This window comes from Chlamydomonas reinhardtii, chromosome 17 (assembly GCF_000002595.2).
Source record: "Chlamydomonas reinhardtii strain CC-503 cw92 mt+ chromosome 17, whole genome shotgun sequence".
Lineage (NCBI taxonomy): Eukaryota > Viridiplantae > Chlorophyta > Chlorophyceae > Chlamydomonadales > Chlamydomonadaceae > Chlamydomonas > Chlamydomonas reinhardtii.
The window spans coordinates 1697657-1723827 of record NC_057020.1 but is presented as its reverse complement, the minus strand read 5'-3'; the positions used below and the strand labels follow the sequence as shown (position 1 = coordinate 1723827).

The window sequence follows — 26171 nt, the reverse complement described above, 5'->3', positions numbered from 1 at the left end:
GCCAGCAGCGTCACTGCCGTCACCGCCACCGCTCTGCCGCGCGCCTCCTTCTCTTCCGTCACCCATCAAAAGGCACACAATACTCTCACAAAAGGCATATCAGTCTCTGCATTTCCCACAACCTGAATTAGCTTTCTCCCTGCGGCCATAAAGTATTCGCCGTCACACACAGTCACCCACCATCAGTTAGGTCACTCCCGAAACTTTCTCTGCCGTGCCTGCCTGCACCTGCCCCTGCCTGCATCCCGGCCCCCAACCGCCGACGCCGCCGTGGCAGCCGCTTTGCAGCTTTGCACACGCTGTCCGGATGTAAAGTCCGTCGACGAGAGGAGGCCGCGTCGGCGGCTGATAGCACTCACACACGCCGCCAACCGACATCAAGTGACGGTGGTCTCGTCACCGGACGGTGGCTGCTCAGTGCGCGTGCGGCGCGGCGCCTGGACGGGGAGGGGCCTGATGACCCCGTTAACCCCGAGACCAGGACAAGATTCCAAGGCCGCAGGGCCTGTATCATGCCCACACATACTGGATGGGCTCCCTCCCCATCATTACTCTACCGCGAGCACGTGTGCCACTCGTTCACGTCCATGGCGCACATACATCGTACGGTATGCAGCAGTAAGCACGGCAATCGTCCTGAATTCTAGCTTCTAAAATGGTCGAAAAGCATGCGATGTGCGCATTGTTGGTTCATGCGGTGCATCCGTTTCTTCAAACTGCCCCAATGAAGAAAGTCCGCACCCGCTTGAATCCCTACTAACATGCAATCAACTTCACCAGTGCGCATCCATAGCACAAAGGAGCCACGTCAGTGCTGCAAAGGAGGTGCTCTTTCCGACTTCTCTTAACACGTTTGCACAACAGGCCGCGGCATTGTTTCGCAACCTACCACACCTGCCATGGAAACAAGTATCTGGGCGCAACGAAACCTCTGACCGAGCAGCGTCTATAATGCAGATCAAATGGTAACTATCCCCGGGATCACAACTGCCAATCCGTGTCATGTCCGCCATCCTATAGCTGCGGATGGTCCCCCCCATTTACGCTGTCCTGGACCCACACCCAGCCATAACAGATACACTCCCCGTGCACCTCAGCCCCCACCGCCCCATGTGCGTGCTTGCTGGCCGCTTGCGGAGCTTCCCGCAAACAAAAGCACGCGACCGCAGGCATGATTGCCGACCTGTGCCGATGTAACGTGCGCGATGCCAGCACAGGCACGCATTGCTTATCAGGTAAGGCCCCGGCGCCGGACTGCCGCACTTCCATCCACACGGACCCTGATGCTGACGCCATGCCGAAGTAAACATGCTCAGGCCATGGGCACACCGCCGCCTGCACTAGAGTTTGCACCACTTCAATTGTTGAGTACCAAAGTGACTTGAAGAACCGTCGCCCGCATATACCCGCCAACGGCAGCATTCGGACTGTACCTGTTTTTCTACCCTTGTCAATATCACGCCGCCAGCATACAAAAGTCCCGAAACCACCTTCCAGCTCATTCCGCTGCCGTCCATTTACCCATGCATAAGCAGATATACCCATAAATGCGAACCCAGCGGCCGGCATGTTCTAGTAACATTACTCACCAGGACCAAGGAATGTAGCTGACACGCACGATATTGCCAACATGATTAGCCATGCCAATGGGAAGTACGTCCTTTTCCTCGCCAAAGCACCAAATGTGGACCTCTTCAATTCATGTGTAGGACTTGCACCTGCCCGTCTCCCTCGAGCCAGCCTTGTCATCTTCTCCTGGTCTAGGTTAACCGGGGTCCTCAGCCCCCCCACCCACAATAGTACCAACCGCACAAACTGCGGAAACGGAAAACGTGCACGCATTCCTTACACAATGCCAGGCATGTGAAAGATCATGTTGATTGGGCGTAGCACATGCCATTGCACACAGCACTTGCCTTAGGACAGAGGTGGAGGGCCCGTGTCAGCAAATCATCGAGTATTACCACAGATAACGCGGCCTTTTAATCTTCTCCTGAGGCGCCCGTGCCGCACCCGCACGGAGCGGCCACCGTCCAGTAACGGGACCGCCTTCGCCCTATGCATTTAGATATTTGGTGTCGGTGGCGGGGTGTCTGGGGGCTATCGGCCGGGTTTTTGCATTCACCGCTCTTTTGTCTCATTTTCAAGATATTACGGTAATAAGCACGATTGTGGCCATAGCCATTTGCACTTGGTTCCTTGCTGCAGTGCAATGCATGAAATCCTTGCCGTTGCACATAAGCGCAGGCTGCGCTATGCGCAGCCGTCCCACACCCACACGCAGCGCCACAACCACAGGGTGCCACCCCCCCCCCCAATCGATTACTTTGAGCCAGTGCACCGCCCCGGTCGCGCCTGTCCCTTCCCGTCTCTCCTTCACCTAGCGTGTGTCTACTTTGCTGTCGCCGCCGCCGCCGCCGCCGCTGCTGCTGGTGCTGCTGCAGCTGCATCAGGCGTTTGCACGCAGCTGCTGCATGAACCTGAGGGCGGCGTGAGCGGCAAGCCAGGGCACTGCCTCGCTCAGTGCCGCCCACAGCTCAGGCAGGCTGCTGACGCCCTGCGCCGCCACCGTCACCTGCGCCTCCGTCAGCGGCCGCGACACCCAGCAGCTGCGGGCAGTGGGAAACAACAGAGGCGGGACAACTCGCTTTCAGAAAGCGCTGCAATCAATTGGCGAGCACTCAAAGGCAAGCACCGCAGGTCCGAAGCCGTTGCGCTTCGTTGAACACTGCCTGCGGTCTCCCGCTGGCAAAGCTGAGTGCAGGCGCATCTCGGCAACCTAGCAAATCGACCTCCCGCCCGGGCCCAGGCCCACCCGCCACCGCATCACCATGGCACCGTGGCACTCACCTATCGCGCCCCGCCGCTGCCCATAGCTCGGTCCGGTGCGCGGCCCAGTGCAGTCCCGCCAGCGCCACCACCAGTTCAGGCCGGTCCGCCCACAGCTCCACAAGCTGAAGGGCCGACCGCAGGCCAGACACATGCGCCGCCAGCTGTGCCACAGCCGCCACCTCGGCGGCGGTGAAGCTGCCGGCCGGCAGCGCGCCGCCGGCGGGCGAGGCCGCCGCCGCCACGGCGGCGGCCGAGGGCGGCGATGGCAAGGGCGGCAGCATGGTGGCAACTGCGTCAAGCAGGATGCGTGTGTCCAACAGCGGCGCGATGGCCACGCCAACCACCCGCTCCAGAGCCCGGACCTGGAGGGCAGGGGGGGATGCACCAGTCGAGCGGCGGGAGTTGTAAGCCGGAGCCGGGTCTCGGTTGTTGTCAACTCGGGGCGTGCCTACCGCGCACGGGCACCGTAAGTACTTTTATCAATCATCAATACAGGCGCAAGCCTAGCAAGGGCAGCATGCGCGTGTGTGGCGGCTCCGGGCCATGGGGACCTGGAACGGCCGCGCGCCATCGCCTTCGACGCGTGCGCCCGCACCTGCTCGCAGCCGTGCACCACCTTGGCCACACCCGGCTCCTCCAGCAGCCCCCGCAGGCTGCCCAGCAGAGAGCCCACCACCGCCTCGGGTCCCTCGCCGGCCGCACTGGCCACGCAGTCCAGGACGTACACAGCCGCCGGCCAGCCGCCCGCAGCGCCCCCGCCGCCTCCTGGGCCCGCCAGCGCCGCCGGCGCGTACAACGCCACAAGCGCCGGCCGGCCGTCAAACACCTGCGCACATGCAGCAATACGTAGCCCGTGTCAATGATGTGGTGAGACGCGTACGCTGCGTCTTGGTGTGAATTAAGCCCCCGAGGGCCATACGAGCTGCGCAACCGCTAGGGCCATGTTCACACTACACCGCACGTACCTGGACCGAGACGCCGACCTGGGGGCAGGCGTGGCAGTGCTGCAGGATCGACATGTAGTCGGCTGAGTAGGGGTCGGTGATAACGTGAATGTTGCACGAGGGCAGCAGCGACACCGGCGGCGGAGGCGGCGGAGGCAGCGTGCTGGTGGGCCTGCCAGCGGCGCTGCAGTGTTGCTGGTGTAGCTGCAGCTGCTGGTGCTGGTGCAGCTGCTGCTGGTGCTGTTGCTGCTGCAGGGCCTGCTCCGACAGCAGCGCAGTTGTGGCAAAGCCCTGCAGGTTGCTGGAGCCGGCTGCACCGTGCGTGAGGCCCGGTTGCTGCTGTCGCTGCTGCTGTTGCTTCTGCGACTGCACCTGCGCAGTGCCACCTGAAGACATGCCATTACTGGCGGTGGAGAGGCGGGCGAGGGCAATGCTTGAGCCCACGTTTGATCCCCCTGAGTCGTACAGTCGGGAGGATTGCTGCTGCTGCTGCCGCTGCTGCTGCTGCTGCTGCTGCTGCTGCTGCTGGCGCTGCAGCTCTGCCGACGCGTCCCAGCCACGCTCGCCACTGCCGCTAGGGTTGACCGCCAGCCCCACTGGGGCCTGTAGCATGCGGGGCGGGGCGGGCTGCTGAAGCCCAGCCATACGCGCATGCTGCTGCTGAGACACGTCCATTCCAGCGTGCTGCTGCTGCTGCTGCTGCAGCTGCTGAAGCTGCTGCAACTGGCCTTGCAAATGCTGCAGCATGGTGGGCGCGTCCAGCTGCGGGTCGGGCGCCTGCGGCTGCGTTCCGCCCGGCTGCCCAAGCCCCGAGCCTGCCGCAAACTGCTGCTCCAGGCCAGGCTGCGGAACCCCTTGCGCCTTGCGTTCCGCCTGCTCCCTCGAAAGCTGCAGCAGCCGCGGACAGATGAGCCGAACCACATGCACGGTGGGGCTCTGCGGGAGCAGCGAGGGACAGGAGAGCCGGCAACAACGTCAAAGGGTGGCGCCGCGTCTGGCGGATTTTGCGTGTTCCCGGTGAGATCCTTGTGGTAATACCGGTATGCATTCAAAATACTGTAGATTAGCTACAGTAAATCCAAAAAGTTTTGCATTTTCGTGAGAGGAAACCCGCGATCGTTAATTCGTTAATCGTAGGGCTCACGAGACGTAAAAAAGAACCGCGCCGCAAGGCGCTTTTGCGGTTAACAGCCCAATCTTCATGAAAGAACGTCGTGGATGGTCAGCCGTTCCCAGATTTGCGCGCCCAGAAAATTTTGCGGCACACACGGGCCTGACGCTCTGCCTGATGTTCTGCCTACTACTCCCTACCTGCCGGCACGCCCTCTCACCTGGCTCTGCACCGCGAACACCTCAGGCTCCTCCAGACACAGCAGCCGCAGGTTGCGGCCGATGCGGGCGCCGCCCAACAGCTTGGGCACCTGCGCGCCCAGCTTAGCAAACGTCAGCTGGTGCGGCGGCGGCGCCCATGCCAGCAGCCGCGCGATGCAGCGCTTGGCTGCGGCAATGGTCGCCACCTCGCTCCCCACGTGCGCGCCCGCGGGCAGCGGGAAGCGCCTCGCCAGCTCCTGCTCTAGTGGAGGGCTGCTGCCGATGTCGGCGGCGCTCAAGCCCAAGCCCAGGCCCATGCCGAGCCCGCCTCCGGCGGCGGCCAGGCCTCCGGCTGCGGCGGCGACTGCGCCGCCGCCGCCGTCCAGGCGCCCAAGGCCCAGCCCACTGATGCCAGAGCCGCTAACGACGGCCACGGTGGGGCCGCCGCCGTCCGCGCCCATCAGCGACCCGAAACCGAACACACCGCCGGCACCGCCGCCGCCACTGCTGCCCACGAAGTCAGCAGCGTCGATGCCGAGTGCCCCGGCGCCGCCACTGCCGCCTCCCAGGCCGGCCATGCCACCAAGGAAGCCGCCACTGCCGCCGTTGCCGCCGGGGCCCAGGCCGGGGATGCCGCCGAAGGCGCCGGCGCCGAGGTGCATGCCAGGCAGCCCGAGGCCGGGCAAGGGATACGACCGCTCGTCACGTGGCCAGTCCTGCAGCAGAGCCTCCAGGCGCAGTCGCATGTAGCCGTCCTGTGGCAGTGGCGGTGTGAGGCGTCGGCGTCAGAGGCGTGCGGGCGGGCATGGTGTGCGTCCAGAGGTCATGGGCGAAGCAGGTGCACGCGCCTCAGGCCACCTCTCCCGGTGGCTCTAGCAACCCTAGCTGGCTCGTGGCTGACATGGCTGAGAATGGAAGGCCCTCAACACTTGCCGCCACTCACCTGGTCTTTCTTGAAGCTAATGATATAGCCTCCCTTGCCGCTCGTGGATCCGGGAGCAGCGACAGAGGCGCTCGACAGAGCGGCGCCAGCGGACTCTCCCAGCACCGTCGCGTCCTGGAGCACGTCAGCGGCTGCCCCCCCGGCATCCGCGTCCGTGGCAGGCGCGTCGGGGTGCAGGCCCGGCCCGGCCGGCGCAGCCGCGACGGAGGCGTCGGCAGTGCCGCCTGTCGCGCTGTTGGCGGCGCTTGGCGTCGCGGGGGTGCCGGCGGCGGCGACTGCGGCGGTGTTGGCTGCGGCCGAGTCGTCCAGCAGGTCGGACAGCTTGCCCATGCCGGCCAGGGCGTCGAAGGCTTCCTTGTCGCGCTTGCGGATGGCGGTGCCCAGGGCGCTGCCCAGCATGGTGTAGGGGCCTGCGCGGGATGCGGGAACACAGGCGCATACCGTACGTTACTACCGAAGGAAGCGTGCGTGAGTGCGCAGGGCAGCAGAAAACAGCAAAAGCTGACGAATAACCAAAATTGCATGCACAAAAAGCACGCGCACTCACCTGCGGGGCCGCGTACGGCGAAGGCCAGCGTGAAGGCGGCGGCGCGGCGGATACGCTCCAGCGGCGCGTGGCCCGGCCAGCAGGCGGCGATGGCGGTGGCCAGGCCGGCGGCGGCGGCACGGCGCAGTGCGGCTGGGTCCAGAGCAACCAGGCCGCCGGCACCCACTGGGCCCGCCGGCCCCGGCAGCTGCACGTCCAGAAACACGCCGCGCGAGTCGGCGTGCATCACGAACGCCTTGAGCTTGGGCCACCTGCCGACACAAGGTGCACAGGCCAGGGAACAACAAAACAGAGGGTGGTGAGGCTTGGGGAACAACAGGCGGCGGGCTTGTGGCTTGTAGGTGGCTGGGAAGCTCGATGCCACATTCGGCCAGTCACATATCTACGGTACGCGCTGTTGGGCAACCGGGCGTCTCAGGCAGCACCATACAGCGGCACACGGTGTGGCGGCGCGCGCAATCGCACCTGTTTGCGGGGTTGAGCCACAGCGCTGACTGCGCAGTGGCCACAAAGGTGCCCAGGTGCGTCCACTGCTGCGAGCGGCGCGGCAGCCCCGCCAGGTGCACAACAATGGCGCGGCGCAGTTGCGCCGCCGGCGTGCAGCCGGGGAAGGCGCGCAGCGCTAGCTCCGTGATGCCCTCGCCGCCCGCCGGGTGCGACCCAGCGCCGCCGCTGCCGCCAGACGCGTCGGCGCCTGCGGTGGCCTCGGACCGGGCGTCGCCCAGCAAATCACTGTTGGCCGAGGCACCGACCAGCCCGCCGGAGCTGCCGCCGCCGAAGGGGTCGGGCTGCGACAGCTGCGACGCCAGCAAGGAGGCGGCGGAGGGTAGCGCACGCAGGCGGGCGGCGGGGCCCAGGGTATTCTGCTCGTACGGCAGCTCGCCGCCGTACACCTGCATGAGGCTGCTGAAGTCTAGGGTGACGACAATGTCGTACTTGCCCTTCACGACACGCAGCAAGCCCGGCGACGGCGCGTTCTGCGTGGCTGCGGCCGTCACCGCCGCGGCGCCGTCAGCAGCGCCATCGGGGGCGGACTCCAGCGCCGCAGCGCTGTCCACTGTGGCGGGCGAGGCTGTGGGCGCGTCCAGCGTGGCGTCGGCGAGCACTGCGGCGGCGGCTGCGTTAGCGATGGCGGCAGCTCCATCGCCGTTCGACCCGCCGCTGCCCGCCCGCTTGGCGGCAACCTCCGAGCTGGGTGAGGGCGCAAACCGTGGGCCGAGCGCCTCAGTGCCACTTGGGCCTGCGTCTGCCGCCGCCTGGCCCAGCATAGCCGCATCCGCGGCTGCATATGCCGGCGCTGTCGCGGCAGCTCCGCCAGCTGCGGTCGCCGCTGCCGCCGCCAGTGCCTCTGGACCGCTGCCCAACAACCCAGAGCCAAAGCCTGTACCTGAGACAACGGCGCTTGTTGCGCCCGCGCCCGCGACTGTGGACGTGGATGCCAGCAGGCCGCCGGCGGAGATGTCGCTCCCAGAGGAGGTGAAGGGCGGCAGGTCGCCGGGCCCGCCCTCGTGCAGCAGTTGCTTGACGCGCAGGGTCTTGGTGACTGGGTGGCGCAGCTCCGCCACCGCGTCCGGCTCGTACCGGTGTAGGACGTCACCCAGGGCACTCTGCGGGGGACAACACAGGATGAAATACAAGCAATAATCCCTACGTAATTACAGCGCGACGCATACCGTGCATCTGCGTACCAAGTCATCGTAACGCCGTTTCATCTTCCGAGGCTCAACACTCCCAACCCCGGAGCGTCAGCTCCATGTGGTGGCCAACCACGTACCGCTAGCATGGAGTGCGGCCCCTCCGGGCCCTCCTGCGCCACCGCCAGCGCCAGAGCTGCACGCCGCTTCAGCCGCGCCAGGGCCGTGGTCCCCGGCCACGCAGACGCCACTGCAGACAGCACCAGCTGCGCTAGCATGCTGCCCGCCGCCGTGGCTGCCGCTGCCGCGGCGGCGGCAGCCGCGCTGCCACTGCTGAAGCCGGCGCCCGCGTCCTCGCTAGCGCTGAGGAGCATGCCGCTAGAGATGCCTGACACTGCCGCAGCAGGGGAGGCTCCCACTCCTGCCATCACTCCAAGGCCGGCGGCATGCGGCCCCACCATACCCATCGCCGCCGACAGGTGGCCGCCAAAGCCAGCCCCGCCGAAGCCAGGGACCGCCGACGCCGTCATGCTGCCCGCATCGCTGCTCGCTGTTAGCCGCCGCTGCAGGGCGCCTGTGGTGTTGTTAGCAGGGGTTCCTTCCAGGAAGGCAAGGCCGGCGACCCCGCCGCCGCCGCCTTGAGCCATGGCACTGAAGGCGTTCCCCATAAAAGGAGCGCCCATTGCCGCTTGCTGTTGCTGTAGCATCCTGTACTGCTGCTGCTGTTGCTGTAGCTGCTGCTGATGCGCCAGCACTTGTTGTTGCCGCAGCAGCGCCGCCTGCTGCAAACCCAGGTTGACGTCCATGCCAACGCCTGGCAAGCCGCCGCCGACGCGGCCGCCCAAGCTCAGCGAAGAGAAGGTTGATGTGATCACCTGCTGATTGCTGGCAGACACGCTGGCAGCTGCCGCCGCGTCCCATGGCGAGGGCGGGTGCCCAACCGGCGCCATGCCGACCGAATGGTCACCGGCCAGAATTGGCTGCAACGGGCCCCCGCCAGGCACGCTGGAAGAGCCCAGGCTTCCGACGCTACTGCGGTTGAAGTTAGACGGGTCAGGCATGAGTCCGATACCCATGCCCACCGCGCCGCCAGGCCCCCCAACACCGTAACCGGCGCCCGACGCGGCGGCGGCACTGCTGGCCGCCGCTGCAGAGGCGCTGACTGCCGCTGCGGCGCGCCGCAGCGCCAGCTCATCCAGCCACACGACTTCGCGAGGCTCCCCGGACACTGCCGCCGTCGCGACGACGAACACTCCGCGGCTTTCGGGCGAGAGCAGGAGTTGCCTGACTCCCTCGACGTTGTGCGCTGACAGAAAGTGTGCCGAAGCGAGCAGGGGTGCGTGGCACGGACCGAGCGCTGGATATGGAGTACTCGCCAACCACAAGGCAACTCCCCGCCGCAGCCGCGCAGCCTGGTCATGCCCCTCAGCTGGCAAAGCGATAGACGCCAGCGCCCCAAAGACGCTGCCAGTTGGTGCCCCGACCCCGGCCATGGAAGCCGTGTCAAGCTAAATATTACAGGTTCATAGCCAACAAGTGTGGCCGCCACAAACCGGGGCTGTTTCGTCAGCCCCCGCCTTTAGTAGGTCGTCGCAAAAAGGCCGCTGGGCCTGAGCCACATCATAAGCATATTGTAGTGACACAAATATACGAAATCCGAGACACTTGCCGGCTGCTTGGGCGTGGCAGCAAGCGCCAGACAGCGGACCCCGGTCGTAGTAACAAGCTGGCGAAATACTCGAACTATCACAAGTACTATATCACTGCCCCGGGAGTAAGGCCTCTTCCAAGAGCACCGAGCACCCTAGCATACAGCAAATCGAACCCAGGCATGTGTGTATAAGACAATGCTTTCGTAGCGTATATGAAGCCCACAGTATTTGCTTAGGTTACGCCTGTGTTCGGGCTCGCCTTTTGATGTCAGGGTGATCGCGGCCCGACAAATGCATCCATGTTTAGGCCAGTTCGTCCCTGGACTATTTGCAGTATTTTCCTGCATATAGATAGCATCCATGCGCACATTTTCTTTAAAGTATCGTGCAGGACTGCACTTCGCAAAACAGCCTGTGCGAGTTCCGAAAATTTGCAGTATCGGGCAATACAGAAGGGCTATGCAGCACGAAATTCCTCGAGCCACGTCCTCGGTACAGCTTGGCCCTGCAGATATCCAGCCTCTTGTCGACGACGCCGTCGTCTTTGCCAATCAGCATGGACTTGTAGGTTTTGATGCTCAGTTGCTATAATTGACGGCTTGGCAGTTCCTGGGGGCAACCGATTTGGGGGTGTGGCGTGTTACGGATGAGCAGACCGAGGCAAGCACCTCCGCGCTCCGTGACCCCGAGTCACGACGGCGCTGGAGGCTGGGCCAATTCCATACAACGGCGCACCCCAATTACCTGCTGAGCCAGTGCAGCAGTACTGTGAGCAAAGCGGCTGACAAAGCCGGACCCGGCATCACCGTCCCGCCGCAGGTGGTTGCGCTGAAGGACCCCAGGTTCGTCAACCCGGACTATGCCGTCATCCACGCCCCCCTGTCGCTCACACCGGTGCCGTATCCACGGGCGCGCTTCGAGCTAGCGCAACAGGTGCAAAGCTGGCATGGGCTCCCGCGTACAGGAGTGGCGAACGGCGGTGGGCAGGCGGGGTTTCGGGCAGCTGCGGGGCCTGTTGCCTACAGGCTGTCGCGCCCCTGGCGGTCTACACACGACTTCGTAGCGCCCATGTGCCCGCACCCTGCCCCATGACAGGTGATGCCGCTCTTTAACACGCTGGTGGACGCCGTGGCAGCGGATGAGTCGTACCTGGAGGTGCGGCGTCGGTGGGCGTGGGGAGGGGCAGCTCGCACAGGGAGGGGAGGCCAAACGACAGCACTGGGGGGGTGGGTGGGTGGTTGTAAATACCAGCCCAAACTAAACCAAAACCAACGAAAACGAGGGGAGTGCAGGCAGAGGCGTCAGTTGCAAGCGATAATACTTATGGGATGCGGGCCGAGGTGTCGTGGAGAAGCAGGGCGAGCGGCGCCGGCGATAAATGGCGCCGCCCGGGCTCGGTGGCGCGCACAACAGCACAAGACAGGCACGCGGACGCGACAAGCAAAACCCACGACTTACGGGGTGGTGGCGGGCGGGGGCATCCTTTGGCTGAAGTCAGCAGGGCCCGGCCCTCAGGCGCAGTAAGGGCCACTCTGCACAGTCAGCCTGCAGACACGCCACGCCACGCCCCAAATCGCACCCGCCGCCGCCACGCTTCCTCCACTCACCACGCGCCACCGCGCCCGGTTTGTCCACCCCCCGCCGCAGGCCACGCTGCGCCCCGCCGCGGCGCAGGACGCCTTCACGGGGCGGCTGCTGGGCTGCCTGCTGGCCACGCGGCCGGAGCGGCAGGCGCTACGGGGCTCGGGCCGGGAGGTGGTGCTGGGCGTGCACCGCAGTGACTACATGCTGGATGCACCCAGCGGCAAGTTCCTGCAGGTAGGTTGGTGGGGAGGTGTGGGGTGGGGTGGGGAGGGGGGAGGGGGGGTGGGCTGGAGGGGTGAAGTGGACGGATGGTGGGGTGGGGTGGGGTGGGAGTTTTCATCATTCGTCAAGAGACACGAAAGACGCATGACAAGGCACGTTAGTCCATACTTGCGATACGGTACGGTAATACTCGTGTAGTGGGTGAGGGAGTTAGGGTGCCGCAAGGCGCTGGCTGGGGGCTGGTGCAATAGATGAAGATGCAGGGCGCGAGGGGACAAGGCGTAGATGGATGGGCATGTATGGTCTGGGGGAGCTGGCAGGCTGTGCCTCCGACACTCGACAGCAAGGCCCCCGCACCTGTGGTCGACCGTCCGTGGTTGGGATTGCTCTTATTATGTAGACAAGTATGCACGGCTTTCAATGCAGGTGGAGCTCAACACGATCGCCTCCTCATTCGGGTGCTTGTCAGCGCTGATGACGCGCCTGCACGGGTACATGGCCAGCGGGCGAATCAGCGGCCTGGTAAGCATGCGGGGGAGGGGGGCCAGGATGAGTGAGGGGTTGGGCCGTCGGGTTTGAGGGGCCGGCAGGGACACGCTGGCTTGGCCGTTTATCTGGGTGGTGTGCGCGCACCGGCTCCGCAATGTCCACGAATTGTGAGTGCGGTGTGTTCCGCGCGTGGCGCTTTGCTGGGATGGGAATATGAAACGTCACGCCGGGCACACGGATGGCAGCGCCGGCTGGGGCACACACACGTAGAGGTCTTTCAGGCGCGTTGCGACCCTCAACGGGGCTGTGCTCGGACCCGTAGAAGTTCAGCGATTGCATGCCGTTGGGCAAGTATCCACCAGCGCCCTGAGCCCCTGACTGGAATCCCACGCGGGGTGATCCACCTGGATCGACTGAGGTGACCAATGGTGAGGTGAGCCATGACGTAGGCGCGTTGTCATGGGCCCTGACCTTGTCCGTGACATGCTTGAATTGCGGAAGGGGAGCAGTAGCACTGAACGGTAGCTAGCAGCAGTTTGCAGCACTATGCGCAAGACGCGAAAGTCGTGCCACGCGGTACTGCCACGCGGTACTGCCCCGTTACGCCACTAGTTCCTGATGCACGTCACGGGACTTTGCAACCGTCGGTGCTATGTTGGAATCTTGACAGTGTCCTAATTTCGAGGCAGTTGCAACTCACGTACGCTATGACGGCGAGAGCGGACCCGGCTACACTTTTCGTCCTCAGTTCGCCATCGCTTTGCCATAATTTGCGGCGTTTTTTTGTCCATCAATTGCATGTATGCAATATAGTTCCGTACATGCGCAATTCAATATCGCAGCGAGTCGAATGTGCGGGAGAAACCGGACACAAGTCCCTGCTCAGGATCGCGGTAACATGTCATGCGACGTGGATTGGCGCTTTGTTATGGATTAAACACTGCCTGGTATTTGGATGTCACGAGGACGGGTTTGGGTTTTGCCTCACGACCAGGTCGCCCAAGCGCCGTGCCATCTAGCACGTCCAGGGTCCTGCGCAAATAGACCCTCGCGTCCTTGCTCAACTCATCATGTTTTCAACCTTGCGACTGCCAGCCAACCGTGCGCATCTCCTGCGGCTCTATTACATCCTGCATGCGCTTCCTTGTGTCAACTGCTGCAGCTCCCTCATGCCGCACTCAAGAAGGGTGCTTCTCACGTCCGCAATGCCATCTCCTCCCGCATTGCTGTTCTTTGCAAACTCTTAAAACCTTACCCGAACCTTGTGTTCTCTGGCTCATGCCCACAACAGGATGCGTCGCGGCTTCCGCCTAACCCAACTCTGGAGCACATCCCGGATGCCATCGCTGCGGCGGCAACAGCCAGCGGCCACGTCGCAGCGGGCGGCGTGGTGGTGATGGTGGTGCAGCCCGGAGAGCGGAACGCTTACGACCAGCAGGTGCGTGTGCGGGTGTGCGTGCGTGCATGGATGGTTGTGTGCGGGCGAGTGTGCGGGCGAGCGTGCAGCTGAGCAAGCGTGTACGCGTGCGGGTGCGGGTGCGGGTATGCGGGATGACATGGAGGGCGGGGCCGCCGCACAAATCGGGACCCTGCTTGCACGGAAGGTCGCAAGCAAGGAAAGGCAGGGCAGGGCAGGGCACCGGTCGGGAGGGGGCGTTCGATCTGCCGTTGCGCTGGCTGCGATGGGGACACCAGCCTTTGTGCCGCACGCGGATGCTCATCCCTCTACGCGTGCCCTGGGAAACGCACAACACTCGATAGCTCGGCACGCCCATGCCGCTTAACACCACCTGCCCTTGCCGCGTCCTCGCGATCCAACCGCCAACGCGTCGACCCTGTCCCGTGTCCTTTCCTAGCACGCATACCCACACGCCCCTTTGCCCCCTGCAGTGGATCCAGCTGCAGCTGTGGGAGCGGCACCGGCTGCGCACGCTGCGCCTCACGCTGGCGGACATCGCGGCGGGCGGCCGACTGGACGCCGCCAGCGGCACCCTCACGCTGCCGGGTGGGCAGCCCGCGGCCGTGTTCTACTTCAGGTGGGCGCGTGGGTGGGGGTGGGAGGGGAGGGGCAACAGTGAGGGACGGAAGGACGGCGCGGCGTGGCATGGCGTGGCGTTGGGTGCGCGGAATGGCAGGAAGGGAACAATATTGTACGTGCAGGATCTGCGCAGGGCTGGCCCGCTTGAGCCAAGTGTACTCCTGTAGCATATGCCTCACTGCACCTCGACCAGTCGCTCGTGACCTAAAGATAAAAGCGCGCTCCGCGCTACAGCTTCTGCTTTTTCCACACCTCCGCCACCGCTCCCCTCCCCGGTCGTCAAAATAGACCTGCCTGGGATCGCCACCCCTCGACTTGTGACTACTGACTGCGTCTTCCATGCACGGCTACCCCCGCCCTCCTCAGGGCCGGCTACACGCCCGCCGACTACCCGAGTGAGGCGGAGTGGGCGGCGCGGGAGCTCATTGAGCGCTCCAACGCCGCCAAGTGCCCCACCGTGGCGTATCAGCTGGCGGGTGCGCACGTGTGTGTGTCTGGTGGGCGGCTGGGTGGGTATGTGGGTGGCTGGGTGGATGGCTGGGTGGCAGGGTGGGTGCATGGGCGGACAGTGGGGCGGGTGCGCGGAACGGCGGTGAGCAGGGCACAGGGGAGAGCAGCAAAGTGGCGCGCGGATGGCCGGGGTACTGCGGGCACCAAGTAGGCAGATGGGTCACAGGACAGCCCCCCATGTCATGAGTGCAGCAACCTGATCAAATCGAGGTTGTGGGAGGGCGGACAGGCAACCGGTATGGATTACGGAGACCTTCAGGTCGCGCTGGCTGCGCAGCATGGTCGATTGCGGCAAAACGCTTTAGCGCAGCAGATCAACCAGCTCCATAGAATTTATGTGCGATGGGGCGCTTGCAGGCACCAAGAAGGTGCAACAGGACCTGGCGACACCCGGCGTGCTGGAGCGCTTCCTGCCGCCGGTGAGAGCCGCCGTCGGGGTCCGGCAGCTGTTACCGTGTGCGCACTAGCGGCTGTGCTCACGGCTGCTCTGTGCGCATCGCCCGCCCGCCCGCTTGCCTGTGTTGCGGTATGCGGGCACCGCATGCGTCCGTTCGTACCTGCCAACCTTGACGCACCCTCCGGCCTCTTTGCCCTTCCCTCCCTACGTTCCTCCTGCCCACCAGGCTACCGCCGCGGCGGACGCGGCGCTGCTCCGTGAGTTCTTCGCGGGGCTGTGGTCGCTGGACCCACGGGACCTGGCGGCGGACGCAGGCGGCGCGGCGGCGGCGGTGCGCGACGCCATTGCTCGGCCGGAGGCGTACGTGCTCAAGCCCCAGCGCGAGGGTGGCGGCAACAACCTGTACGGTGAGGCGGGTGTTGGGAGAGGAAGGGCGCGGGTGAGGCGAAGCAAGGGGGCGGGCACGTACCTGAGGGAGCAGTAAAGGATGGACGTGTGTGGAAGAGGGGAGAGGAAGGAGGCAGGCGGCGGCGGCAACTGCATGTCCGGGAGCAGCCAGGGCCAGGCTTGGCCAGGGCAGGCGCGACGGCGGTGGCCGGCGGCTAGCACGCCTATTCCTAGCCCAACGGTCGAAGCCGGGTTCAGCCACCCATGTCGACTGCTGCAGCTCCCACCTGGAGCAGCTGCCCCCCCCCGTTGAACATGCAAGGCAACACCAGAATGAGGTGTCAGGGCTTGATCGATTACCGCCCGACACGGGCGCCGCGGGCTGGGCAAGGATGGTGGCTGGGCGCATGGGCGAGCAAAGCTAGCGCTTGATGCCGCAACTGTTTGCGCCTGGAGTCACTGGGTCAGTGGCATGACAGGGCGGCAGTTCCGCGTCACTTCACTGGCCAACGGCTGCGCTGCTCGACCCCAAAGCGGAGCCCATTCTGACGGTCCCCCCACATGCCCCCCCCCCCAACATGTCCCCCACGCCTGTCCCCCACGCCTATCCTGCCAGGCGAGGAGTTGCGGGCGGCGCTGCAGCAGGGCGGCGAGGAGCTGAGCGCCTACATCCTGATGCAGCGCATCCTGCCGCCCGTCAACAGGTGGGGCTGTGTGTCGCGGCCGAGGGCGGAGGCAAGGGCGCAGGGCCAAGGGCAGGGAGCCGGGAGAGACCTGCTGGCAAGGCTGTAGATTCAGATCCATGGCTCGGGCACTGCTCAATCATCCCGTCACGCCGCGACACGCCCTGCCGTGCCCGGCACTGCTGCATCCTTCCCGCTGCCTGCTCCACCCGCGCTGCCCCCCGCTGCCCCCCACCCCACGCTCACAGCATGCCGTTGAATTTCCGCGCCCCCCACCACGTGTCCCTTGCCCAGGTCTGTGCTGGTGCGCAACGGGCAGTGGCAGGAGGCTGAGACGCTGAGTGAGCTGGGCATCTACGGCACCTTCGTGCGCCACAACAACGCCGTGGTGGTGAACCAGCAGAGCGGCCACTTGGTCCGGACCAAGACCGCCAGCTCCAACGAGGGCGGTGTGGCGGCGGGCTTTGCGGTGCTGGATAGCCCTTACCTGGTGGAGTGAGGCGGCGGCTCACCTGGAGGAGCGCGAGGCGTGGGGCTGTGCGGAAAGGGTGAGGGCTGGAGGCTGTAGAGGCCTGTGGTGGCGTGTGTCGAGTTGTGATGCGTGTGTGTGTGTGTGTAGGTGGGTGTGGATGGGGGTAGGGGTGTTTTTGCCCGAACGCAACGCAATAGGGGGTGGGTGTCCATGCAAGGCGGCTTGTTGGGGTCAGAGCCCAGAATGGGGAAGTCGGCACACGGGGTCATATATTGCAGTACATACGTGGAGCAGGGAGCTAGAATGTAGGGGATAGGGCTGCATGGGCTGGAACTGCGGACGTTGTGACAGTAGGTGAGTAGGTGCGTATGAGAAACCTGCACATCCCGTGTGACCCAGTATGGCACCTGGCACTGCCCTGTGCTAGCCTGCTAGGCACTAATTCCTACCGCCCGCTGAGCGAGCCCCTGCCAACATGCGGAAGGACAAGCTGCGGCTGACCATTATAGATTTATAGGCGACCTCGCGAGTAGTATGATATCTCCAGTGGCGTGACCAGCGTACAGGTGGCGGTGTGCTGAGAACGGTTATGCGTACACCTTATGCGTTGTCGGGTGATATCGTGTGTGCGGCACGGCGCAAGTACCTAGGCCCCCGAGTGCATCGGGGCGTGCCGCTATTGACCTGTGCACGCGTGCCGGTATTGCTGTTGGTTCGTCATCCCCTGCATGGCGGGCTGCATGGGCTTTGAGAATTGAGAACAGCCCCAGCATCCGCTCTGGGGGGGGGGACTTGGTCACGTGTGGGGGGCACGCACAGCCGCCCGCGCGCGCGCATCCCCTGTACCTCACGTGTTACTGCCGGACCATTTGCAAGCAGCAACCGCTGTGCGTTTCCCAGCGTGCCACCATCAGCCCTCAGCTTGGAGCCGGCCTGGACCCGGAGCTGGCATTGGGGGACGACTTGACCTAGTGTGCTCGTGCCGGTTGACTAGGTTGACTTCAGTTGCGTGGCACGAACACTCTTGCATGTCATCCGTGGGCGCATGTTACGATGTGTGTTGCTTTTGTGCTTGATAGCTAAGCGAGTCCCCTGTCTGGCGTAGGGTTGCTACTCTTTGTCTTGCTACGTTACCCGCTACCGTGCTAGGGGGGGAGGGTTTACGACTTCAATTCACTGCCTTGCTGCATGCATACAAATAATCCGCGCGAAGACTTAATGTCCCGCATGTTGCACACTTGCACTGGACCATGTGTCATATGAGTGGCATCTCAGGGGCATGGGGTCAGACAGGGTACTGCGTAGCTGTTGGGGTATGATCAGATAAAGCATTGCTGTGCGGTGCAGGGCCTGCACAAGTCTACACCTTACTTTGTTCAGCCAGTGGCGTGCTCCGGTTATTGTTTACAGTACTTGACCGGACGCGGAAGGTCAAGGGTGGATGTGGTACTCACACAAACATAACTGCGCTCACTGCGCGCCATCGCGCATCGGCACGGAAAACCGACTGTGCGCATGATGACAATAACTACGCGGCACCCAACTGTGTCGGCACGGAAAACCGAACGTGGTGTACCATGTATCCCCCGCAAAAACAACAGAAGACTTAAGACGTCAGCGCATGAGGGGTGAAGTTGCATGCGCGAAGGCGTGCATGGGATTGTGATGGGGATAGTACAGAACGTACTCTAATTTGCCTGACGCTACGTTGGAACACGCAGGTGGACACACGTGCCATGGGCAACTCATAGACAGTCACACTCGTCTCACTAAACAGGTTCAAGGGTCACGAAAAATCAATATGGAGCGTGCCAAGTTACCTACAGACCCACGTCAGAAGTGCACGCCAACACTAGCGTGGTACCATGTCAGCAGCGTACCTGCCGCTCGTTCCTACTTTCCTGCCTACCCAGTTCCGTCATTTGGTAGCTGTACCCGCCTGCCCACGCCGCCTGCCCCTCCTATAACGTCTTTTGAAATCACCTGCACTCAGGCGCGATGGCGCCGTGACACATGACGCGGTGGCGCCAACAACACCCACTCTGCGCAACTCCATGGCCAACCCACGCCTGCAATGCGACTTCCAAACTCCAATGCCAAAGTGTACTATGTACAAGTTCCTACCCATGCGAACTGGCATGCACACTCACGGCACTCTTTGCACCTCTCAATCGCATGAGTTTGAGCGAATGGCAACCAAGAGATTCAGCACTGCTCACAACTGCTGTTCAACCATCACGAATTTTGGTCATACAACTCAAACAAATTCAACACACAGCTGCCAGGGACCTGTTGCCGCGGATGCGCGTGCATTCAGATGTCCAGCTCACCTTGCACGACGCATGCATCAAGCATTCGAGCCAGGAGGCTCGCTGTACAAAGGGCTAATACAGTCCTTACTTCATGGATGCCCCGTGCGCTATGTACGGCAGTCCAGCCTAAATTTATGTTCGCAACCAATCTTCGTACCGTGATGGAGGCAAATGCCGGACCATGACAGCGAAGTGGAGTAGGGGGTTTAGTTGGAAGTTGTGGAGTTGTAGAGGCGGTAGTTGTCGTAGATGGAGGCGTCCTCAGGGTACAGGGCGCGGCCGTCAAAGTGAATGTCCTCAATCCACGGGCCGTAGTCGGGACCCACACCAGGAGGGCGAATGATGGTGACGCGGACGCCGCCTGTGAGGCAAGAGGGAAAGGCCAGGTACCGTGAGGACCTCTACCGGGCACGTTACATTGCATCTGCTTATAAGTACGGAGGAAACCTTGCTACCAGTACTAACCAGCAGTCCGAGTTTGAAACGCACGGTCCCGCGGGGCGTACTCCCGGCACACTCACCCACGGCGGTTGCACCCAGGGCAATAGGCCTGATCCTGTTGGCGCTGCCGCGCTTGAGAGGGGTGAGGTCGATGCCGCTAACCTCAGGCGGGACGTCAACGGTCAGCACTTCGCCGCACTTGGTGGAGTCGGTGGTCTGGTTCAGCACGATGGCCCCGCCGCGGGGCTTGGTGGAACCCTTCTGGGGAGCCTTCCACCTCAGAAACTGCACAATGGCGACGCCGGGGTTCAGAAGCTGCTTGATGTAGATCTTGCTAATCTGCAGATGGTGGTGAGGAAGGATGAACACGGGGTACAGGCGAGGGGCGTCAGTGAGGCAGCGCTCCCTTGCACACAGTCACTCGACCACGATCTCACACGGGGCAGGGAGCGGGTCATGTGTGCGCTGCGACGTGTTCAGAGGATACCGTGCTCTATGTGTGCGCTCTATCCTCCGCTCCGTACATGCGCACATTACTCCAAACCCCTCCCAGGGAGGCCTTCAGGGCGCATGGGCCCACACTCGCACACGCGCAACGACCTACCTGCACGGGGTCGCGGAAGAAGACGTAGACCGTGTCCTGCTTCTCGCTCGCCTTCCAGGCGCCCAGGCACCTCTGGCACTGGCGGTTGCTGCAGTCGGCGCGCTTGGGGCGAGCCACCAGCTGCAGAGGCTTGTAGCTGTGAGAAGGGAAGGCATGCAGAGGATTACGACATGAGGCGTATGGCATGAATGGGTACCGGGCTACCAGGCTAAGGCCACCAGACAACAAAAAGCGTCTGAAGCAAAGGCCACAGCATGCCTAACAGCGACATGGTGTGGAAGGGTGGCTGCATGGCGGGCACTCAATCCAGCCCACTGTCTCACCCCTTCAGCTGGTCGTAGAAGTCCTCATCATCGAACCAGACCAGATCCCTGTGGTGGCGGGTGTAAGCAACATTCCGGGGCTTCAGGTTCAAAGCACTAGGATTTACAACCGTGTACCTGGCGGTTTAAACGACGTGCAGCTGCAATCGCAATCTCGGAGGATAGCACCAGGTCGGAAACTTACTTGGCGGGCCTGCCCTCAGTGCCCTTGGCGCCTTGAGCGGGCATGTCGATGAAGTCAATGTAGAGGGAGTCTGTGCCATAACATAGTGGAGATGCGATAGTGGTGAGGTGAAGGAACTGGGGAATATGAACAAGGCAGTGAGGATGCCATAGCATGATGTAAACAACGCAACTTCTTCACGGCCCGTTCTCAACAAAGCTAGGACATTACACCATCACCTACCATCGAGGGGTGCGGGGGGCTGAGGGGGCTCGGGGGACGGGGGCGGCGGGTAAGCACCCACGGCTGTGTCCAGGAAGCGGCGCACGACGTCGTTAACCTCGGCGGTGTCAGAGACGGTCTCGAGGACGGTATCGATGGAATCAGTAGGAAGGTCTGCAAGGGCACATACAGTTCAGATGGATTAGCAGAGGGACCAAAGGCAGTGGCTGTCAATTTAGTCGAGTGCCCCCCGACTGCGCACGTATCATCGCCGCGACGGTCATAGAGTCAAATTATATAGCAGCTACGAGCAATTCAGTTTGAATGCCAATCCTCGACGCAATCTGAGGATCTAAAAAGAAGCGCCCGGTTTTCCCGCCGACGCGCGCACTCGACATCAAGGACTGCGACACGCGCTAATCGCCCGGGTAACCTGCTCACCATTGGTTGACTCGCTGTGATCGTCTAGGATGGTTGTGAGGCGAGCGGCCTTGGCCAGCTCAGCGCTGAAGAAGAGCACGAGAAGGATGGCCAGTGGCCCAGCGCGACTAAGCGAGCGAGCCATAGTGTATGTCACTTATCACAAGGTAGGGAACCTTGCGACGTCAGGTGCTCACACGGTCAATATATACAATTGAGGCGACGTCGCAGCTTTTTAAAGGCACCTCGCAGGCAGGGCAGTTCAAACGAGTGTACGAGAGTGGATCCAGCGCGCTAGCTCGCAAGTCGGGCGAAGAGGCACAGTTCAAAATGGTAGCAAATTCGCCTGTATTGATGCTATGCGCCTGTGTTGAGGTAAAGCGCTGCCAATTTGCGCCGTGCAGCTTTCGCGCTCGGCTTTGCCATCACGGTTTTGCCGCGCCTTTCTGCGCCACGGCTTCGTGTCTAGTCGAACCTGTGTGCGACATTGTTGCCTGTGTATTCTACAGCAAAAATCATATGAGCCCTTGTGCGCTCACTGTCGAACGCGAGAACTTCGCCTCTTGTTGCGGCAGTTGGCCGCCAAAATAACCCGGCAAGTCGGGGGCGAAGCTCCTTACACAGACGCGTCAACCTATCATCACTACAAAGACAGTTTGTCTGAAAAGCCCAGCTTGGAGAATCTATCGGTGACACAGGAGTTTCGCGGCGAGTGCAAGCGCTCCACGCGCTTAAAGTAACGGGACCAAGAGCGTCACGCCATGCCATCTGTGCAATAATATCATTGTCGTCAGCTCACGCAACTTGGAAAGAGCAGCGCTCGCAAGCCACGGTTGGCATCTCCTGGTACTCGAGTCGCTCAGACTCGCGTTTGGGCTAGCTTACATATGACAAATACCTAACCCGCAATCTCTGCGCTCAGGGCCCTGCTTTCAAGGAGCGCATGGTCACAGTTGTTCCAAACTAGCAGTGGGTGGGGAAGGGTTCCGGAAAGCGGCGCCCGCAGCAGCTGGTTTTGTGGGTTGCGCTTTGGGGCCTCCCGCAGGCACGCCGTGAGCCACGCAGATCCAGGCCAGATGTACCTGCTGTCTGCCAGTCTTCCTCTTCGAACCGTGCCTTGCCGTCCCCCCTCCCCTGCCTGACACGGTCGTTGGTGAGCAGGGGAGACGGTGGTGGGCGAACTGAGGGCGGTTGTGCGCAGCTGGACCGTGCTGGACGGAGAACTGAAAGCCGCGTGGGCAGACGAGAATTGGGAGCAGGTTCTACCCTGATGACCTAGGAGTGTTACAGGTCATCAGGGTAGAACCTGCAGGTTCATTTGTGCCCCGAAGCTTACGAACAAAACAAAGCTCTTACTCAGGTCTGCCTTACGGGCGCTTCCCTGTAAAGCCTGTCACATGTCTGTCTATGTCTATCAGTCGGGCTCTGCGTTGAGTGCAGTACACCCAGTGACTCCTGAAATAAGATATCCTGATTGGCAGGGCTTGCAAGGGGGGCAGGAAGCAAAGTGTCAGACCCCATGCCCCGAAATCCCCCGGGACTCCCCTTGAGGGGATGACCATCCCCCCCCCCCGGACAAAACCTTGTTGTTTAGGGGTAAAAAAACCCTCCAACTTATACCCAAGTGGTGTCAACCGACTCCTCTTGACGAGCACTATCACTCCGTTCCATCAGCGGTCCTATTCCGAGACTTCGGTCACAGGCGGGATCCATGGAATTCCCCTCGGCCCAGCCCACCCCGCGCTCCCTGCCGCCAGCCGCGTGACGAATGGACAGTGTGCATCGGCAGCCTTGTCAGACATAAATTCATGCGTACCAGCGCTTGAGAGCCCAGCCGTGTCAGTGAGCTTGTGTCGAACGTGGGGACATTTGCCATGTCCACGCCAGGACGCGCAACTCAGCCCTCCTACACTTGGTTTGCGCTTAAAACGGCATAGCGTTCACATACTAGCCTCGTTGTGCTGCGTTTGGCCCCTAGTTCTGCTTATGGGGTGCTTCCCGAAATCCGCCAGGACAGGCTCCCGAAACCCGGCGGACCCCCAGGGACGACATCGACCCCCAACTTTGGCGGCCCCTCACCAGACACCCCCTGGGAAGACTAAAACGACTCAAAGCACCTGCAATCCTGCATGATGCTCTCTAGTTTTGAGCATGGGGTAAGAACCTGAGCTTTCTATCCCCGCCCCTGGGGCTTGCACCTTCCAGAGGTAGGCCGCCGCCGCTGGCGAAAGGGGCTGGAACCGCGTACTTGCACGGCATGAAGGGGCTCGACAAGATGGGGCGAGAGGATTATGAACAAGATATGTGGTTCCCATCGCATGGGAAACGTGGGCTGCGCCGACGCCACGTCTCTAGTCCTGCCTAGATTGCATGGTTACATGTTGTCTAGTCTGAGGCCGTAAGCGTCTGCCTCATCTCCCGGACAGTCGGTTTGTACAGGCACGGCCCGCCATGCGTCCAGCCACATCCCGCTGCCAAGCACAAGCACAGCCAGTAATCAACCAAACAGCAGGAAATCCTCTATCCCCAACGCTCCTCACTGCTGCGGCCTACCACATACTGTGCGGTGCTATGCTCGCCAGGAAACCAGACACCGGCCGGCCTCAACCTGCGCGCCGGCGCCGCTTCTAGGGCGGCGTCGCGCTCTCCTCATCCACGTGGCCTTGCCTGCCCCTCTGCTACGCACATGCATGCCGCCACTGCTGCCCTGCGCTGCGCCGCCGCCGCCAGGTCCTGCGCCGCCGCCGCCGCAGTCGCCAGGGCTGCGCTACCGCCGCAGCTTTGACCCGCAGCCTATTTGCGATCAATAAGCCCTACTAAATACTACGGTAATGGGTGCCACTCGCGGTTTGTGCCAGTATTGAGTTTGGTGCCGACAGAATCGGTGCATCAAGTCTTCGATGGCATATCTCCCCTATTCCCGTGCCACGGCTTCGTGGCTAGTTGTGATGGATTACGGCTCGAGAGGAGCGTGGCTTTGGGCAATCGGCAGGAAGCAGCAGTGGGGCTGCGGCTTGGAGTGCTGCACTTGACCACTGGATTGAACGGACACTTGGCTGGCGTGACTGACGGCCAGGCATTGCTGCCCGCAAGCGACACGTCATCCTTTCGGACTCGCGTCAGCAAGTCCCTCTTGTAACCAATGCAATCTTTCGGACACGCAGCCGGGCCGGGGTTCCCTGCAATGCCCCGCCCCATCCCAACCCATTAAGATCCAGGTGGTGTTGAGAAACACCGAGTTTTTGTTGTGCGTCATGCCGGAGAAAGGGGTAGCACTAGCAAGCAGTGACGCTTAGGCGCGCTCTCCACGGATGCGGCGGGCCAGCTGGATGTCCTTGGGCATGATGGTCACACGCTTGGCGTGGATGGCGCACAGGTTGGTGTCCTCGAACAGGCCCACCAGGTAGGCCTCAGCGGCCTCCTGCAGCGCCAGCACGGCCTGGCTCTGGAAGCGCAGGTCGGTCTTGAAGTCCTGGGCAATCTCACGGACCAGGCGCTGGAACGGCAGCTTGCGGATGAGCAGCTCAGTCGACTTCTGATACTTGCGGATCTCACGCAGCGCCACGGTACCGGGGCGGTAGCGATGAGGCTTCTTCACACCGCCCGTGGCGGGGGTCTTACGAGCGGCCTTGGTGGCCAGCTGCTTGCGGGGCGCCTTGCCACCGGTGGACTTGCGCGCGGTCTGCTTGGTGCGGGCCATTTTGTTGGAAGTTTACAGAAGAAATTTGAAGATAAAAGTTACTTTTGAGTTCTATATGAGACTTTCCTTCTGGGTAAAAAGGGCGCCGACTGGTCAATGGCCAGGGTGAGGCGTTGACCGGCACACGGCGTTGGCCGACTCACTGGTGTCTGGTCAACGCCTCACCCGGGTCGTTGACTTGGATCCTGCCCTCCCCGAGCGCCCTGTTATAACCGCCCACTGCTTCTTTGTCAAACACTACCCACTCATCTTCTTTCTAATTCCAACAAACCAGCAAACATGTCCGGACGTGGCAAGGGCGGCAAGGGCCTGGGCAAGGGCGGCGCCAAGCGCCATCGCAAGGTGCTTCGCGACAACATCCAGGGCATTACCAAGCCCGCTATCCGCCGTCTGGCTCGCCGTGGCGGTGTGAAGCGTATCAGCGGCCTTATCTACGAGGAGACCCGCACAGTGCTCAAGACCTTCCTGGAGAACGTCATCCGCGACTCGGTCACCTACACCGAGCACGCTCGCCGCAAGACCGTGACCGCCATGGACGTGGTCTATGCGCTCAAGCGCCAGGGCCGCACCCTGTACGGCTTCGGTGGCTAAGCGGCTCCTACATCCGTGCGCACATCGCATTCACCCCGTCCTCCCTTTTCTGGGGGAAGCGGGGCCTGTGCGGCGTGCCAGGCCCTCCAAACAAACTCGGTGTTTCCCAACACCACCCTCAAACCTCGGGCTTGTGCTCCTTCGCATGTGCACCAGGTGCACAGTGTCCCCACTACCTCCCAGTTCTCCCGTCCTGAACCCCAAGTTCCCCCGTCCCCTCTCGGTGCCCTGCAAGCCAGCCAGCTCCTGAGACCTTTTCACTGTGCATGTTCTGCCTGAGCCAAAGACAGGGCGACGCCAACTCTTCGACGAACATGCGGTACGCGCTGATGGAGATGCTGCTTGGTAGAGCGCGGCCTGCGGCCCTGCGCCGCGGTGATAGCGGCGATGTGGTGGGGGAGGGCCTGGCACCAGCAGCAGCAGCGGCACAGGGCCTGGCGGCAGCGACCCTGGGCCCAGCTGTTGCGGCGTGCAGGCGCGTAGCGGAGGGGGCGAGCAAGGCCACGTGGAGGACAGCGCGGCGGCGCCCTAGAAGCATCGCCGGCGCGCAGGTTGAGGCCGGCCGGTGTCTGGTTAGGGTCTTTGCTGGCGAGCATAGCACTGTGCAGTATGTGGTAGGCCGAAGCAGTGAGGAGCGTTGTGGATAGAGGATTTCCTGCTGTTTGGTTGATTACTGGCTGTGCTTGTGCTTGGCAGCGGGACGTGGCTGGACGCATGGCGGGCCGTGCCTGTACAAACCGACCCCGGCCA

General features: G+C 62.6%; 5 protein-coding genes across 5 annotated transcripts; 2 read left to right on the top strand and 3 right to left on the bottom strand.

Annotated features, from left to right (window-relative positions):
- Positions 1 to 2231: 2231 nt before the first annotated feature.
- Positions 2232 to 10133, bottom strand: CHLRE_17g708850v5 (uncharacterized protein). The gene is made up of 9 exons (XM_043072045.1): positions 8352 to 10133; positions 7043 to 8184; positions 6578 to 6828; positions 6031 to 6440; positions 5108 to 5842; positions 3798 to 4712; positions 3428 to 3658; positions 2851 to 3194; positions 2232 to 2609 (listed from the first exon to the last, which is right to left on the bottom strand). Exons 1-9 carry the CDS (start codon positions 9702 to 9704, stop codon positions 2450 to 2452), a joined length of 5541 nt encoding a protein of 1846 aa, XP_042914504.1. The 5' UTR covers positions 9705 to 10133; the 3' UTR covers positions 2232 to 2449.
- A 110-nt stretch (positions 10134 to 10243) lies between these two features.
- Positions 10244 to 18029, top strand: CHLRE_17g708800v5 (uncharacterized protein). The gene is made up of 12 exons (XM_043072044.1): positions 10244 to 10427; positions 10683 to 10796; positions 10959 to 11018; positions 11511 to 11681; positions 12096 to 12191; positions 13450 to 13596; positions 14049 to 14194; positions 14563 to 14672; positions 15064 to 15125; positions 15330 to 15510; positions 16107 to 16194; positions 16468 to 18029. Exons 1-12 carry the CDS (start codon positions 10323 to 10325, stop codon positions 16670 to 16672), a joined length of 1485 nt encoding a protein of 494 aa, XP_042914503.1. The 5' UTR covers positions 10244 to 10322; the 3' UTR covers positions 16673 to 18029.
- Positions 18030 to 18037: 8 nt separating this feature from the next.
- Positions 18038 to 21973, bottom strand: CHLRE_17g708750v5 (uncharacterized protein). Its single transcript, XM_043072043.1, has 7 exons — positions 21152 to 21973; positions 20732 to 20884; positions 20510 to 20579; positions 20326 to 20373; positions 20003 to 20138; positions 19479 to 19737; positions 18038 to 19318 (listed from the first exon to the last, which is right to left on the bottom strand). The coding sequence occupies exons 1-7, from the start codon at positions 21273 to 21275 to the stop codon at positions 19164 to 19166; spliced, it is 945 nt and encodes a 314-aa protein (XP_042914502.1). The 5' UTR covers positions 21276 to 21973; the 3' UTR covers positions 18038 to 19163.
- A 429-nt stretch (positions 21974 to 22402) lies between these two features.
- On the bottom strand, positions 22403 to 24903 carry CHLRE_17g708700v5 (uncharacterized protein). Its single transcript, XM_043072042.1, has one exon. It carries the CDS (start codon positions 24828 to 24830, stop codon positions 24423 to 24425), a length of 408 nt encoding a protein of 135 aa, XP_042914501.1. The 5' UTR covers positions 24831 to 24903; the 3' UTR covers positions 22403 to 24422.
- A 120-nt stretch (positions 24904 to 25023) lies between these two features.
- On the top strand, positions 25024 to 26159 carry CHLRE_17g708650v5 (uncharacterized protein). Its single transcript, XM_043072041.1, has one exon. It carries the CDS (start codon positions 25110 to 25112, stop codon positions 25419 to 25421), a length of 312 nt encoding a protein of 103 aa, XP_042914500.1. The 5' UTR covers positions 25024 to 25109; the 3' UTR covers positions 25422 to 26159.
- The last annotated feature ends 12 nt before the right edge of the window (positions 26160 to 26171 follow it).